Source organism: Bufo bufo, chromosome 1 (assembly GCF_905171765.1).
Source record: "Bufo bufo chromosome 1, aBufBuf1.1, whole genome shotgun sequence".
Taxonomy (NCBI): Eukaryota; Metazoa; Chordata; class Amphibia; order Anura; family Bufonidae; genus Bufo; species Bufo bufo.
The window spans coordinates 165,714,552-165,732,558 of record NC_053389.1 but is presented as its reverse complement, the minus strand read 5'-3'; the positions used below and the strand labels follow the sequence as shown (position 1 = coordinate 165,732,558).

General features: G+C 44.5%; 1 protein-coding gene and 1 long non-coding RNA gene across 3 annotated transcripts in view; one reads left to right on the top strand and one right to left on the bottom strand.

The window, feature by feature from the left end:
* The window catches only part of LOC121000945, a 677,653-nt gene that overhangs the window by 443,797 nt on the left and 215,849 nt on the right, over window positions 1-18,007 (bottom strand). The gene's annotated exons all lie outside the window — the stretch shown is intronic.
* The window catches only part of KIRREL3 (kirre like nephrin family adhesion molecule 3), an 886,110-nt gene that overhangs the window by 728,826 nt on the left and 139,277 nt on the right, over window positions 1-18,007 (top strand). For both annotated transcript variants that reach the window (XM_040431744.1, XM_040431736.1), the window contains exons 6-7: window positions 2,320-2,470; window positions 16,518-16,623. In XM_040431744.1, coding sequence (XP_040287678.1) covers window positions 2,320-2,470; window positions 16,518-16,623 — 257 coding nt within the window. The remainder of the gene's footprint in view (window positions 1-2,319; window positions 2,471-16,517; window positions 16,624-18,007) is intronic.

The window sequence follows — 18,007 nt, the reverse complement described above, 5'->3', positions numbered from 1 at the left end:
CCCCATAGAAATGAATGGGTCAGGATTCAGTGCGGGTGCAATGCGTTCAACTCACGCATTGCATCCGCGCGGAATACTTGCCTGTGTGAAAGGGGCCTAAGGCTGGGTTCACATCACGTTTTTCCCATCTGTTTTACGTACAGTTCAGTTTTTTTCCCATTGTATAAAAAAAGTATAATGTTTTTTTTACCGGACTGTGCAGGATACAAGAATGTGGTGTGCTACATTTTTGTATCCTTTTTTTTCTAACATATATGTCAAACGGAGGCATAAAACGTTATGTGAACCCAGCCTAACATAGTCTTGTGACAGCAAACAAGTTACATACAAGTCACGCCACTTTCCTGAGATTTGCTGTCTAAAGTCTTAAAGTGGTGACTGGATTATTTTTTCAGGCCTCAAGCAGTTTGCATAAGCAGTTTGCATCATAAAATAATTCCATCAACAACCCCTTTAAGTTAAGGGGCATAATGGGGGAGATGTATCACGCTCGTGCAAAGGAAAATTGGTTTAGTTGCCCATTGTAACCAATCAGATTAATCCTTTCATTTTTGAGAGGAGCTCTGAAAAATTAAAGGTGGAATCTGATTGGTTGCCATGGGCAACTAAACCTGTATTACTTTACATAAGTCTTGATAAATCTGACCCAATGTGTTCTATTCAAGTAAGACTATTTCCTTGTGTCAGACTCTGACCCCTGTATATTGCCGAGTTTGCTTGCAGGACAAGAATGGGTGGAGCATGACACAATGAATTGAACCTGTCAGAACACCAAGAAGATAGCTCCTGAAACATACTTATTGACATTGTGGTTGGTAAATTCAGGGCATGTAACAGCTCGGCCTCTGGGAAAGCCCCAAACCTGCCTGGGAATGCTAACTTATGGGCAGGTCTTTCACAGGCCCGGTCCATTTTCACCTTGGGACAGTTCAAATTTGTAGGGACTGTCTCTGAAAACTATGCCTGAGTTAGGAGGAGCATAGCACAGAGCTCCCTAACCATAGACAACAGGTGGTGCAGGAGAAGGCTCATGCACACGACCGTATTTTGTTTCCGTGTCCGTTACAGTTTTTTTGCGGCCTGTATGCTGAACCATTCACTTCAATGGGTCCACAAAAAAAAAAAACGGAAATGACTCAGTGTGCATTCCGTTTCCGTATGTCCACATGGTTGTTCCGCAAAAATGATAGGACATGTCCTATTCTTGTCCATTTTGCGGACAAGGATAGGCATTGTTACAATGGATCCGTAAAAAAACGGATGCAATACGGATGTCAAACGGACGTTATCTGTATTTTTTGCAGTAACGTGTTTTGCGGACCGCTAAATATATTTACGGTCGTGTGCTTTAACCCTTATATGGCTAGAGGGGCGCCAGCCAGGCAAAACTGTTAAAAGAAATCTGAAAACCAATTTACCCTGTAGCCAAAACTACGGGGAGGTTAATATAATTTTCCAGACATCTTTGTCCTTGCCCCTTATGGAATGCAGGTTAATTCGCCAGTTTAGGCCTTTATTACATTCCTGTGTCATTTCTTGTGATTTCTGGAAAAGTTTTTATTCTCGAGTCTGTGTTTTCATCCTCGACGTCTCAACAGGTTTTAATAACTCATCTCCATGGCGACCTGGCTGCGCTGCCTCCATATTGAACCACTCCACACAGTACACAGCCACTCATATAAGCACACGACGCCGACCTCACTTTTCTGGAGATGGCTGCAGATGGCAGAACAAGAGATATTTCTTCAAGAAAGTAAACAGATGGAGATGCTGTAGACCTTTGTGATGAGGATCTGGCACCTGGTCACATGGAGAAGCACCGCATCTGCCAGATACATAGCCGCTCACAGCACAAGGCGTCCTACAAGAGAGCTGTTGTCAAACTACAACTCTCAGCAGGGTCTTTTAGGCATGAGTATGCTATGAGCTGTAGTCACGCCATCTGTATGGCCGTAGGTTTTGGACTACTGCCTAGTATAGTAGTACATTCAGAGACTGTCTGCTGAGATGGTGTATATAAGCCTATCATGTGTGCTACTATCTACTGAGTTGTGTATCTAAGCCTTTCATACATGATACTGTGCTGTCTCTGTATCTAATCCTATCACATGTGATACTGCCTGCAGAGCCTAGGTATCTAAGCGTATCATGTGTCATACTGCCTGCAGAGCTCTGGATCTAAGCGTATTATGTTTGATATTGCCTGCTGAGTCAATGTATCTAATACTGTCACGTGTGATACTGTCTGCTAAGATTAGGTATCTAAGCCTGTCCTGTGTGACACTGTTTAATTGATGATGATTTTTTTCTATGTTACAGACTCAGTTACGGGATGGAAAGCGGGAGAGTATAACCAGCACGCTGTTTGTGTCGCCATCCGACATAGAGAATGGGCAGACAGTCACATGCCGAGCCACTAATAAGGCTGTCCCAGGTGGAAAGGACACAACGGTCACCATCAACATCCAGCGTAAGTCATTGCTTGGTTTGAATGGCAAAAAAAATAAAAAATATCTAATCCAGAGCTTGTGTTCATCCTAAGGACCCATCCTTAGAGAAAGATTGTCCTGGGGCCACCAAAGAAATATAGAATATTCCTTTAATCCAACATCTCTGGCATTGCCTGGATATCTGTACTGTTCATGGCAGAGATACAGTCAGATCAAAGAACAACAAGCAGTTCCCGGCACCATCCTCTGCCTGTAGGAGCTTCTCTGGGACCTTTGGTACCAAAGTTTGCAAATTGTATTTGACTCAAAGCCCACCAGCTTCTGCCTGTTCCAAGTGGTGAGAATATAGGGGCAGATTTACTAATCCTATAGATGGTGTCTAGACCTGCACCAGATTTATGACAGGGGCTCAGGCTGGAGGATAAATGTGGTGCTTTTCTCTGACCATCTATTGGTCGGGTTCCTTCGAGACAGAATTTTTTTTGTGAGAATTGTGGTACAATTTTGGCATAAATCCCATGCCCTTTTATTGCAAAGCCATTCCCTCTTTCTGCTAAGCCCCATCTTCTTTTTGAGGAAGCCATAAAAATCGGAGAAACCGAATTGTGCCAAAATTGCACCACTTTTTAGACAAATTCTAGGCGCAGAGATAATAGTAAATCTACGCTGTAATATTTTGTTGGAGTGAGAATCTTTTGGTGCCAGATATTTCTACTTCTCATACCAGTTCTCTGAAGGGTTTTCCTGAGCTCCTGTGCATCCTGCTGAAGTAAAAGACCCAGCACCATACAGGATACACAGAACCTTCTGTGAGCGGAGGACTTCCAGATGCATGTCAGGTACATGTCATGTGGCAGGAAACATATCTGGTGCCAAGAGGTCTCAATATATTGTATTTTTTCATCTCAACAGAGGCTCATACAGATGACAGTCCTCTCAGTGGACTAATACAGTCAGCCGCTATTGCCATATTTGACACCAGAAGGTCGGGTTTTCCCTCCATGGGGCAGGGGGCGCTACGTTGTGTTTACTTTAAGAGTTCAAAAACTTTTTGTTAATTTGTTTTGCTCTAAAAATCCCATCACTTCCTCCTCATTATAATTCTTTCACAATAACTCTCAGATCGATTTTCTTCTCGCACTCACTTAATTACAGAAGTGAAAGAAAGAGCGAAGGATTAACTATCCACATGGAAATTGATAAAAAAAAAAAAATCACTGGATCAATGTAGATGGTTTTAGGAGAAAAAAAATATTTATGGAGGTCATTTCTTTTCTTTTATTTCATTAAACTGCCGTAAATGTGCCCGTGGCTGTGGCCCCACGAACACATCATCCCCATTACACCCTGTCATACCCCCATTTTGGGAAGTGGTGAAAAATATAGATGAAATGGAGTTTAAAAGGTAGCAATCCAGTTTAATGGAGTTTAAAAAGGTAGCAATCCAATGGAGTTTAAAAAGTAGAAATCCATGTCTTGTTGACAACTGCCGCAAGCCCAGGAAAATCGGAATAGAGGATGGTAGTGGTATTGGCTCTGGCAACGACAGCTGTTCACACAAATCACAGTGGTAATCCTCACACCGATGCTCCCTAGGCAATGACGGGAGTGCACAGCCTTTCTTCCATTGGGGCATACCCTGATGTTGGGGCTCCTTCCTGGTGGTAGTTGGGATGCCAGGAGATGTAGGTGCTGTGGTCGGCGAATGTTGCTGCAGTCGGTAACCAGAACAGGGGTAGAAAGTAAAAAAGGCTCTCTTAACTAAAGTGCGGAAGGGAAGTTGTAGGACATCCAATGTATTAAAGCTCAGCCCCAAACAAATTATGGTGCCAATCTTCCCTCTCTTTCCAAAGTCTCTCTTTGGCCTCTTTCACACAGTCAGTATTTACATAGTAACATAGTATATAAGGCCGAAAAAATACATTTGTCCATCCAGTTCGGCCTGTTATCCTACAAGTTGATCCAGAGGAAGGCAAAAAAAAAAACCTGTGAGGTAGAAGTCAATTTTCCCCACTTAGGGTACTTGCGGCAGAGGATTCCAGCAGGCAGTTCCGTCGTCTGAACTGCCTGCCGGATCCGGCAAAACGCATGCAAACTAATGGCATTTGTCAGACGGATCCGGATGCGGATCCGTCTGACAAATGCATTGAAATGCCGGATCCTTCTCTCCGGTGTCATCCGGAAAAACGGATCCGGTATAAAAATTTCTTGCATATTTTTCTCATACCTATTTGCATAGTTAAATCCAGGTGGCGACTCTTTTTTTTGGACAGGCAGTGTATTTATACATAGTAAGGCCTCATGCACACGACCGTTCCGTTTTTTGCGGTCCGCAAAAAACGGAAGCCGTCCTTGTGCCTTACACAATTTACAGAACGGAACGGGCAGCCCATTGTAGAAATGCCTATTCTTGTGCGCAAAATGGACAAGAATAGGACATGTTCTATTTTTTTTGCGGGGGCACGGAACGGAGCAACGGATGCGGACAGCTTTTGCGCAAACACGGCAGCTCGGATGTGGACCCAAACAGCGGCCGTGTGCATGAGGCCTAATTTTTTCTAAAGTGAATAACCCTAAATTTGATAATCTTTGAGAGTACTGAAGTCCCCCCCATTCCAGTTATTACTTTAGTTGCCCTCCTCTGAACCCTCTCCAGCTCTGCTATGTCTGCCTTGTTCACAGGAGCCCAGAACTGTACACAGTCCTCCATGTGTGGTCTGACTAGCGATTTGCAAAGTGGTAGAACTATGTTCTTATCACGGGCATCTATGCCCCTTTTGATGCAACCCATTATCTTATTGGCCTTGGCAGCAGCTGCCTGACACTGGTTTCTACAGCTTAGTTTGCTGTTTACTAAAATTCCTAGGTCCTTTTCCATGTCAGTGTTACCCAGTGTTTTACCATTTAATATGTACAGGTGACTTGCATTATTCCTTCTCATGTGCATAAGGCCTCATGCACACGACCGTAGTTGTGGTCCGCATCCGAGCCGATGCGGACCCATTTACTTCAATGGGGCCGCAAAAGATGCGGACAGCACTCCGTGTGCTGTCCGCATCTTTTGCTCCGTTCCGTGGCCCCGCAAAAAAAATATAGCATGTCGTATTCTTGTCCGTGATGCGGACAAGAATAGGCATGTCTACAATGGGCCGCCCGTTCCGTTCTGCAAATTGCAGAAGGCACATGGGCGGCTTGCATTTTTTGCGGATCTGCGGTTTGCGGACCGCAAAAAACGGCACAGTCGTGTGCATGAGGCCTAACCTTACATTTGTCAGTGTTAAACCTCATCTGCCACTTATCTGCCCAAGCCTCCAATCTGTCCAGATCCATCTGTAGCAGTATACTGTCCTCTTCCGTGTCAATTACTTTACACAGTTTAGTGTCATCTGCAAAAATTTATATTTCACTGTGCAAGCCTTCTACAAGATCATTAATAAATATATTGAAGAGAATAGGGCCCACTACTGACCCCTGAGGTACTCAACTAGTGACAGTGACCCAATCTGAGTGTGTAACATTAATAACCACCCTGTTTTCTATCCCTGAGGCAGTTACTTACCCACATACAGACGTTTTCTCCCAGTCCAAGCATTCTCATTTTATATACTAACCTTTCATGCGGTACAGTGTCAAATGCTTTGGAGAAGTCCAGATATACGACATCCATTGATTCGCCGCTGTCAAGTCTAGAACTTACCTCCTCATAGAAACTGATTAAATTAGTTTGACATGACCGATCCCTAATAAAGCCATGCTGATATGGAGTTATTTGCTTATTTTCCTTGGGGTACTCCAAGATAGCATCTCTTAGAAAACCTTCAGTTTACCCACGACAGATATTAAACTTACCGGCCTATAGTTTCCGGGCTCTGTTTTTGGACTCTTTTTGAATATTGGCACTAAATTTGGTATTCGCCAATCCTGAGGAACACTCCCTGTTAGTATAGAGTCCTGAAATATCAGAAATAAGAGTCTGGCTATGACATTACTTAATTCTCTTAGTATTCGGGGATGTATGCCATCTGGTCCTGGCGATTTGTCTATTTGAATCTTTTTAAGACGCCGCTGTACTTCTTCCTGGGTCAGACAAGGCACTTTTAATGGAGAATTAACATTTACATTCTGCATTTCATCTGACAGTTTATTTTCTTCAATGAATACAGTGGAGAAAAAAATATTTAATAACTTTGCTTTCTCCTCATCACTCTCTGCAACTCCCCCCTCATTACTCTGTAGAGGGCCGACACCTTCAGATTTATACTTGTTACCATTTATATAATTGAAAAACATTTTAGGGTTAGTTTTGCTTTCTTTGGCAATTAATCTCTCGGTCTCTAGTTTGGCTGCTTTTATTTGTTTTTTACATATTCTATTTTTTTCTTTATAGTTTTTCAGTGCTTCCTCGCTACCCTCCTGTTTTTCCTTAACCTTTTATTCCCATAAGGTATGTACCTCTCACAATTAGAATTTAGGATGCTTTTAAAAATATCCCATTTTGGGGCTGTATTTTTATTTTTAAAGACTTTGTCCCAGTTAGTTAGGCCTATGGCCTCTCTTAGTTGGCTAAATTTAGCTTTTTTGAAGTTTTTTATTTGTGTTCCTCCCTGAAGAAACACTCTTTTGATTAATAATTGGAAGGCTATTACTTTAAGGTCACTATTTCCCAGGTGTCCCCCAACCTGCCCATCTGTTGTTCTGTCAGGTCTATTGGTTAATACTAAGTCCAGTATGGCCGTCCCTCTAGTCGGGTCCTGATCTAGTTGGGAAAGCTAATTGTCTTTAGTTATTGCCAAGAATCTGTTTCCTTTATGAGATATACAAGTTTCAGTATTGGTGAGTATTTTGCATCAGTACTGTATTTGTAAGCCAAAACAAGGAGTGGAACCTACAGACAAAAAGTTATAATATAAATATTTGTGCCTCTTCTGTGTTTTGGACCCACTCCTGGTTTTGGCTTACAAATCTAAGGCAGAATCTAAGGCTGAAATTACAGTTCCTGCAAGCATGTCTGTATTTCCAAGATTGAGAGGCACAGGATTAAGATACGGCTGGCCAAATCCATGGCAAAGTATGAAAGGGTGTATTGGCAATGTTTGTTTTCGCAGCAATAACGTCTCTGTCCCCCTAAAACTATAACACCTTGCTGACTGACTCCAGTGCACGGCCTTGCATTTCTGGATTCTGGACCTTCTAGTTTTTCCTTTTTTGTCACTGGAGTACTTTAATGTAGCAATGGCCTAGAGATGTCCCAGAGATGATGATTCTGTGGGATAAAGGCCTAGTTTTTTGAGGAGTGAGCACATGTAATTTTTTTTTTTTAAAGATACCTTTTCCTCACGTTTATTAATTTTGTTCTCTTCACATTCTCTATATCTGGCCCGAACCCTCTGAACCTTGAGATCCCTCTACCTTACCTCCCTTTTTCTTGATTCTCTATTTTTATAAGTGCTAGGAAATTGGTCTCTGGAATAGGTGCCTTATCCTCTAGGCCTTTGCGGCCCATGGTAAAGTGTTATGCCTTCTTCTTTTTCCTCCCTTGTTGAATCAGCCAGCTAAGCGCATCGAGGCCCTAAGGGTAAGACTGCGTGTGCACAAGACTATACATCATTATCATCATCATCATCATGTAGCTACTTTCTTTTCCACGGCTATCACAACTCACTCTGAACACATTGAACTATGGGCGGACGTAAGTCTATCTCCTAGCCTACTAAAATTGTCAGGATAGTTAACCCCGACCTTTCCATATAGAACTATTAAGGATACAATACAGTAAATCACAACATTACATTAAACCAATTGACGTAACAACAAACTCTTTTTCTGGGGTACTGCACAACCACTATTGATAGTGCTGTCACATAGCTTTCCAGAGACCAAAAATACTACAGTATATAATCTAATCTTGTTACTTCCCCTGCCCTTCCCTTCCCTTACTCCTTCTGTCAGATCATTGGACATCAGTGAATTTGCAGACATGGTTAATATTTTAGCTTCAGATTTCTATATAAAGTCTCCGCAGGATAGCCTTTTACCCAGAATACGCCCTGATGCATGCTCTTGAGCACTGCAGGGCCACATCATTTTATTAGCACTTAATATGACCAGGTCCAATTAAGTGTGTCCCAGTAACGGCAGGGTGACAAATCACCACTGTGCTGGATGACCATTAACTGTCCTGGTCACTGCAGGGGGAAGGTAGCAGCCCAAAGCTGTAGGAGCCTCTGGTCAATTATCTTGGCCACTGCGACTGTAGGGTGACCTCCAAACCTTTCCATATATCGTATAGCGAGGAGCCAGAATCCTGTCCAACTTTATCTGGGAATATTCTGAATTACGACCCGTCTCCTCCACCAAACAATGGTATTTATATGCAGGCTGTACTAATAACCGACCGCGCAGGAAGTGCCGGGCATTAAACGGCATCTTCTTTTTGGGACACACTAATTGGATGGATGAAAGAGGCAACAGCTATCAGACGACTTTGAAATGAGATTTCGAATAAAGATCTCGCTCGCTCTGAATTGCTTGCGCGGAAAAGCAATTAAAAATGCTATTAACGGCTACGAACTGCATCTGGAACGGAAGAACACACGTAGGAAAATAATTATAATTAACCCCATTATTCCTGGCAAAAAGTTGCAAGGAATTCCTCCTTAGAATCAATCCGACTCCTCCCGGCAATACAGAGGAACAAGGTTTTTTTTCCATTTTATTATTCATGTACAAAATGAAATCCAGTCACAAATGCTCATTATTATGACTGGCAAGAGCTGAATGCAAACAGTATTAATCAAAGACGCTAAGACATGTTCCTCTACACCGCCAGTGGTGATGGTCACATTATCTGCAACATGGTGCTTAGTGAGGGGTTAATGAAATACACGCTGGAAGAAACACTGAAAAAATCACAGTATGATACACATGTTCCCGGAAAAGCTGGGTGGCGGTATGTCTGCTGTTTGAGCACTCACAGGTGATGTAACATGAATTCTCCCTAGTTGAGCAATGATAGGTCCCCTGCTCCTGCAATAGTAAGCATGTTTCTGGGAAGGCAGGGTAAAAACCAATGACAGCTGCAGTGGTAGCCATATTGTGTATCCCCTAAGTTCCCCAGACAAATAACCAACAACTCTTACAAGTTATGCCAGGATAAATACCCTGATTCATTGCCTACATGGGGAGCTGTAATGGCAGCCACATTGCATAATGATGGCCCAGCTTTAGGGCTTGTTCACATTTGCGTGGAGGTTTCCTTCTGTGACTCATTGCAGATTCCACCAAAAAAGTGTGGACTAAAAAAGTGGAAACCTGAATGTAAATTGAATGACCTCCTTATAGCCAATGGGATTTGTTTGGCTCCATTTGTTTCAGTTATGGTATGTGCCATATCCGGCCTTTCCGTTATTTTCGGAAATAAATAGTTGTGGTGTGAACTCACTCCTACCAGAATAACATCAAATGTCACGATAGAATTTTCACAGTTCTTAGACACCTAATTAACTTTGCTTATCACATGATTGGCTATAGGTGAATTTACACTGCCTGACAGAACAGGCAATTATCGGGAAGGCACCACTCCTTCCCAATAGTTGCCAACTTGCAATTACATGCAGCGATCAACTCCACTGTATGGGGACAAGTGATGGCTGCTGCAGTCACTTGACCTCATACAGATTCATTGTTGAGATGGTTGAGATGGCCACATAAAGATCATATTACCCAATGAAAGGAAATTATGCATTGTAAAAATCCGCCTTAAGAAGCTGCTCATGACCAGGGACTCTTTTGTCTGGTAGATCATCTCCAGTATAGACAAAGTTATAACGTGAAGATCCTGGGCTCACCCATGGCTTGTGTGCAACTAGTACCTTTGCATCCCCTATAGTTTACATCTGTGCTTATAGAGCAATTCTTAAGGCGGGTTCACATCAGCGTTACGGATTCCATTATGGCTTTCCGTTATAACGGAAAATAACGGAATCCTTAAGACGGAAGTCAAAACGGAAGCCATTAAGAGGCATTCCGTTTCGATCCTTCATAATACAAGTCTATGGGCAGCAGAACAGATCAGTCCTGGTTTCCATTATGCAGGTGTCCAGTCCTGCATAACGGAAACGGGACGGATCCGTTATGCTGCCCATAGACTTGTATTATGACGGAATGCAAAACGAAAGCCTTTAAAAGGCATTCTATGGGGATCATAATGGATCCGTCCCATTTCCGTTATGCATAACGGAAAAAAAAGTCCTGTCAACAGGACTTTTTTCCGTCTTGGATAACCAGACGGATCCGTTATGATTCTCATAGACTTCTATTATGACAGATTAAAAAGGAATGCCTCTTAAAGTACAGTGGGGGAGGAAACCGGTGTATCTGGAGGAAACCCATGGAGAACATAAAAACTCCATGCAGATGTTGCCCATGGTCAGATTTGAACCCAGGACCCCAGTGCTGCAAGGCAACAGTGCTAACCACTGAGCCACCGTGCTGTCCACGGTTGCATGTTGAAGGGTTAACTTTATGCTGCTGTGTGCACTTATGCTGTTTCCTGTTGTTGAACTTCATTTATTATTGTAATATATCCTGTTCATTTGTACTCTTATTACACTATAACTGAACTGCACTGTGGATAGGGTTAATTCCCAGCCAGCTAATACCGAGAGTCTTTATGACTTTCTATCTATGTATGCAAAGTTTCTGAGGGAAAAACGAGACACACTGGTGGAGATTTAGCACATTTTTCACAGTTCCTTTGGAAAATGAAAGGTAGAATCTGATTGGTTGCTATTGGCAACTAAGCCAGTTCTACTTTACACCAGTTTGATAAATCTCCCCCACTAACCTTTTGACTGTCTGAAGATTTTTTTTATATCTAGAACAACTGCAACAAGTCTATGATAGACTGGAATTGTAACAATGTATCTGTTTATGCTGTGCTTATCCACTCCACCCCTCCCACTAGAAGGTTCTACTTCAGCTTCTACTTCAGCTAGAAATTGTATATAAGGAGAGCAGACAGAGCTCCTAATTGTCTGCAGATAGGGACCAATGTTTAGTAGAAGAGACTCTGCCAGACTGCTGATAGGGACCAGTGTTTAGTAGAAGAGACTCTGCCAGACTGCTGACAGGGACCGGTGTTTAGTAGAAGAGACTCTGCCAGACTGCTGATAGGGACCAGTGTTTAGTAGAAGAGACTCTGCCAGACTGCTGATAGGGACTGGTGTTTAGTAGAAGAGACTCTGCCAGACTGCTGATAGGGACCGGTGTTTAGTAGAAGAGACTCTGCCAGACTGCTGATAGGGACTGGTGTTTAGTAGAAGAGACTCTGCCAGACTGCTGATAGGGACCGGTGTTTAGTAGAAGAGACTCTGCCAGACTGCTGACAGGGACCGGTGTTTAGTAGAAGAGACTCTGCCAGACTGCTGATAGGGACCAGTGTTTAGTAGAAGAGACTCTGCCAGACTGCTGATAGGGACCGGTGTTTAGTAGAAGAGACTCTGCCAGACTGCTGATAGGGACCGGTGTTTAGTAGAAGAGACTCTGCCAGACTGCTGATAGGGACCAGTGTTTAGTAGAAGAGACTCTGCCAGACTGCTGATAGGGACCGGTGTTTAGTAGAAGAGACTCTGCCAGACTGCTGATAGGGACCGGTGTTTAGTAGAAGAGACTCTGCCAGACTGCTGATAGGGACCAGTGTTTAGTAGAAGAGACTCTGCCAGACTGCTGATAGGGACCAGTGTTTAGTAGAAGAGACTCTGCCAGACTGCAGAAAGGGACCGGTGTTTAGTAGAAGAGACTCTGCCAGACTGTATGAGTGACCAGAGGAAGATGCTGAGATGAGGATACCAAGCCACAGATCCCAGGGTTACCAGCCAGTTGACCAGGGCTCCAGGGGGACGACTGAGCCACAGACCCCGGTCCACCAGCCTTTGGACAGGGTACCAGTCTTCTGAGAGAGAAAGAGAGAGAGAGAAAAGAACAGCTATTTCAGGCCTTTCCTCAGCATGAAACCTTCTGCCTGGAAGGAGACTGGAGAATCCGGCCCAGTGCATTGCCTGTATTTTTTCGCACTTGCGTTCCTCCAGAAAAGACGCACATTGGTTTACTGCGGACCCTGACTCTCTGTATTTATCCCATTGGGGTGCACCATGCCTTACCATCCCTTCCAGTGAGCAGCAACACTTGGTGCCACCCCAACGATGTCCTGGCAATCCAGCATAGCATTAGGGCCACCTCAAACCAGGCCACTGCATTTAAATCAAGTTTTCACGTTAAACACATTTTTGTTTAGAATTTATGGTGTGTTTTGTTAATTTTCCACGTCCGTATGTATATATTGTTTTTTAATATCCTAAACTCATGCAATTTTCACACTAGCCAATTGGCCTAAAATATGTCAAGACTTTCTGTTCTTTGAGAGCAGCCACATGGGCCATGGACACAGGGGAGCACCCAGGAATTTTCTTTAGGGGGGGTCCGAAAGGCAAAAAAATGCGGCATGTGTAGTGCGCTATGCTAATTGAATTTTTCAAAGCCCCCTTTATATTTAAAAATGCAGGGAAAGGGTGTAGTGTGTTGTGCTGATTCTTTTACTTGGCGATTCTAAAAGGCCTGCAGGAAAATAAAAATGCGGCGCGCTAAGCGCGCCGCAATTTTTTGGCCCCGCCCATTATTAAAAGCCCCTCCTACATATAATAGGCCACTCCCAACAAACACTGTACAGCTGACATTCTATAGTTGCGGCCTGTCTCTACACATCATACGGAGAGGGGAGGGTCTGTCCTGGCTGCACTGCCTGCTTATATAACAGGCTACAGCCAGGAAGCTCCTCCGCTCTCCTCCCTCCCCTGATCCTGCTCAAGGCCTGTGGTTCCCCCCACCATCTGCCACCCGCCCGTGGCCTGCTGCCCCCCTTGACCGTCCTCACCCAGCTCTGAATCCTCCTTCTGCAAATGGCAGGGGGAGGAGCCGGAGCATCTCCTCTCCTACATAGCGCCCCATACCTCTTACATCCAGTGATGTCACCTTTGTTGTAGACGTTCTCTTCCCTCATCTTCTCCATTCAGACCAGACCGCCATGATGATTTTTCAGCCATCTCCCATCTCTGCAGAGATTAACAAACAGACATTAGTTTCCCACATTTCCATCATCTTCACATCTTCTGAACACCCTTTCCTGCCACCCCCAATACTGTGCCCGCTGTGCCCCCAATACTATACTACAGAAACAGTCCCCCTGGAAATACTACTACCACACAGATAGTGGCCCCTCAACAATTATTGGCACACAGTGCTCTAAAAAAATAACTGCGCCCAGACACTAATAGTATAAAGATAATGTCCCCCAAAAATTATTGTGCTAAGCTGATACTGTGGCAGGGTGCCCCCCAAAGTAACAGGGCTCCCCAAAATAGAAATAATTCTCTGCCAGAGCACACTTAGTAGTAATAACGCCCCTATAGTGCCCATACTAGTAATCATGTTCCTCATAGCCCCCCAGTATTAGCAAAGCTCCGCATAATACCTCCTAGTACTAATAATTCTCCCTACAATATGACAGTACATGAAATACCCCCGCTTAGTGCCCGCTGTTGAGCTAATGTCCCCATAATGTATGCCAGTATAAAATACCCCTATATAGTGCCCCAGTAAATGCCCTCATAGTGCTCCTCTCCCTTCCCCATAGTGTCCCCCATAATATGCCAGTAAAAAATGCCCCTTCTAAGTGCCACCATATGCCCCAATAGTGCTCCACTCCCCCATAGTGCCGCTCTCCCCTATAGTGCCTACCATAATGTGCCAGTAAAAAAATGCCCCCTTAGTGACACCAGATGCCATAATGCCCCCATAATGTGCCAATAAGAATAAAGGCCCCTTTAGAGCCCCCACTTCCCCTTAGTGCCCCCAAATAATGCCCCTATAGTGCAACCAGATGCCCCATAGTGCCATTCTCCCCTATAGTGCCCCCATAATATGTCAATAAAAAAAAAGCCCCTTTAGACCCCCCAGATGCCCCCATAGTGCTCCTCTCCCCCATGGTGCCGCCCCATAAAGTTCCACCATATGCCCCAATAGTGCTCCACTCCTCCATAGTGCCGCCCTCCCCTATAGTGCCTCCCATAATGTGCCAGTGAAAAATGCCCCTTAGTGCCACCAGATGCCATAATGCCCCCATGTGCCAATAAGAAAAAAAGGCCCCTTTAGTACCCCCAAATAATGCCCCTATAGTGCCACCAGATGCCCCATAGTGCCGTTCTCCCCTGTAGTGCCCCCCATAATGTGTAAAAAAAAAAGCCCCTTTAGAGCCCCCATAGTGCTCCTCTCCCCCATGGTGCCCCCCAAATAATGCCCCTATAGTGCCACCAGATGCCCCCTTGTGCCGTTCTCCCCATAATGTGTAAAAAAAAAAGCCCCTTTAGAGCCCCCATAGTGCTCCTCTCCCCCATGGTCCCCCCCCCATAATGTGCCAGTAAGAAGTGCCACCTAAAAAAAAAAAAGAGTACCACCAGATGCCCCATAGTGCCGTTCTCCCCTTTAGTGCCCCCATAGTGCCAGCTCCCCCCCTCCAAAAAAAACAAAACAACAAAAATAAAATAAAAAATACACTGATACTTACCTCCATCAGCAGCGATGCGATGCAGGCTCTTCCGGCCTGTGTCCCTGCTGTGTGCTGCCCGGCTCAGGCGCGTGATGATGACGTCATCTCGCCTGAGCCGGCCTCTGATAGGCTGCAGGCATTAGTGCCTGCGGCCTATCAGAAGAACAGGGGAGGGACACGCCTCTCCCTCCCCTGCCGCAGCACAGCACAGGCATCTGTATCGCTGTCCTAAGGACGGCGAAACAGATGGATTAGATATGGAGATGAGCGCTTCCACAATGGAAGCGCTTATCTCCTAGTACTCCCACTGCCCCCCCGGCCCCCCCCCACCACCGCAGCGGCCGCAATTACATCCAGGGCCGCGCCGCCTGTGGTGATCGGCGGTGCGGCCCTGAAGGATTAAAAAAAAAAATTCGGTTGGTTGTTCTAGGGGGGGTCCAGACGCGCTGGACCCCCCCTGTAGGTGCGCCACTGCATGGACACAATTGACAGTAGAAGAGTCATTGACTTTTATGGGAGAGTTTTCTAGGCATGTGACCTGTGCAGAGGTCAGGAGGGAGTAGATGAGTTTTAATATCACCTATTGTGAATGGTGGATCCTGTGTGGTGGATACAGAGCTGCTATCTGTCATTGTAATCCTGCATATGATGAAAATACAAGTCTCAACACATTATTAGGCCTAGTGGCTAGTGTGAGAACTGCAGGAGTTTAGATTTTTTTTATTTTATTTTTTGTAAATATAGACCAGGCATGGCCACCTGTGGCTCTCCAACTGTTGTAAAACTACAACTCCCACCATGCCCAGCTGTAGGCTGATAGCTGTCGTTAGTCTGGGCATTCTGGGAGTTGTGGTTTTGCAGCAGCTGGAGAGCCTCAGTTTGGCCATCCCTGATATAAACTGTGTTACTTTGACCTCTGCTTTGTCACTGCACACGATGTGCCAGTTTACAACATATTAACTGTATGGTAGCCTAGCACTCTCATTGTGCTATTATCAGGGGCGGACTGGGAACTTAAAGTGGCCCTGGAAATAATACTAAAAGTAGCCCCATTTTGTAGTCAGGTCCAAATGGAAGGCAGGGCCGGCAATTACCATATTGTGGCACATTATACCACCTCAGTCAAAAAGCCAAATACCATAGTTCATCACTAAATACTGCTAGCAGCACAAAATATATCCCCAAAAACGTCCACTGGCTGGCTGTGAGGAGGGCTCAGATGGCTTTCTGGGCATCGGCCCACAGGGAAATTTCCCTGTAAAGTCTATGGCTAATCCGCCCCTGGCTATTATCTAACACTGAGCATGTTTTTGCCAGGACATAGGCTGCTCCCTCACTCGTACATACTCATTGCGGCCATGTAAACACAGGAGAAATGACGCATGAGCTGTCTGCTCTGCTATTTTGTAGTTTTATATATTCAATGGGGCTCTTAAGTAACTTTATCTCATGTCTTGTAATTACAGATCCTCCGTTGGTGAATCTCACGGTGGAGCCTCAGCCCGTCCTGGAAGATAATGTTGTCAAATTTCACTGTTTTGCCAAAGCCAACCCTGCAGTGACGCAGTACCGGTAAGATTTAGCGGCTGTGTATAGATGACATATGGCGCAGATGGTGTTTTGAGGAAGATTCAGAATAGAAAACGGTGATACCTTTATATAGCTTCCGGCCATCACCTTCTTCTCGTTTTTTCATGGTCTTTTTTTTCCATAGTTGCCGATTTCATTACGCGGTCAACTACATTGCAGGCATCATCCATGAATCCATAAAAAAGGCGAGCCAATCATACACGGTCATTGGGAGATTTAATTCATTTTGCTGCATTTGATTAATTCTGCGCCCGTGTATTCCAGACTGTGCGCAGGAAGTCTCGCTGGGACATTGATCTGGTGCTTTGTATGTTACTGTTGCCCTTCATTCCAGAACTCGGTGACTGATTGCTGGCCGTATATGTAGTTCATATGCATCACTGCACCATTTATGATTATAACCCTTTTTTTTTTACAACTGCACCGCTTGTGTTGATGTAAGCTTCTATTAGAGATACTTGTCAGTCCTGACTCTCATACTGAAATAAGTTTGGTTTGTAAGGCAAATTGCACAAGAGCTTTTCTCTTCCATGTCTAATCGCCGCCTTCACCTGCTTCCTTTAAAAAAAAAAAAAAGGTACGGTATAATTAAGCTGCCAGAGAACTACATGCAAGGTTTCCATCCCCCTCCAGAAATCCCAGCTCATATAAGAAGAATTCTGCACACAACGAGGAATATAATGAATGGTTCTCGGCTCCCGCTTCTCTTTATTCCACATCTTACAATTATTCTCATATGTGAACTGCGCTCATTTTTCATCTCTTAAGATACAAAAAGGCCTTAAAATTGCAGCCACTTCATTCTAAACAGCGAGTTCTGCAGTTGGCCGCTCGCATTGAGGCTGTGATGTATCTGCGCCATTAAATGCTGGCTAAAAATAGGCTCTTGTAGCTCATTAGCAGATATTGTGCCAGGTATCGGAAATGCCAAGCTATATGTGCCACTCTATAGACAAAACTGTAACTGGAAACCCGTGCATATACCAGTCCAGCAGCCAAACAGGACCCCGTGAGGTCAGACAATGACATGTATGAAATAAAATGAAAGTGAAGCTGATATAAATGAGGTGCAGAAATTGCAGCCCTCTGACCCAAACGTGGTTGTCACTGGTGCAGACTGCGGTAGGGTGTAGCTGGGGGAAGCTGGAATGGTATGAGCTCAGTGTGTTGGGTGCCAGGGGGCCCAAACAAACCATAGTACAGAAAGGGGTTAGCCCATGATTGATGTAAGTCCCCATGCACATGATATGTATCCTTTTTTCAGTCTGCAAAGCGAGGATCCGCAAAACACATATGCAATCCGTGTGCTGCCCGCACTTTGCTTGCGAGACCCATTGTTTTCAATGGGTCCGTGATCTGCATTTTG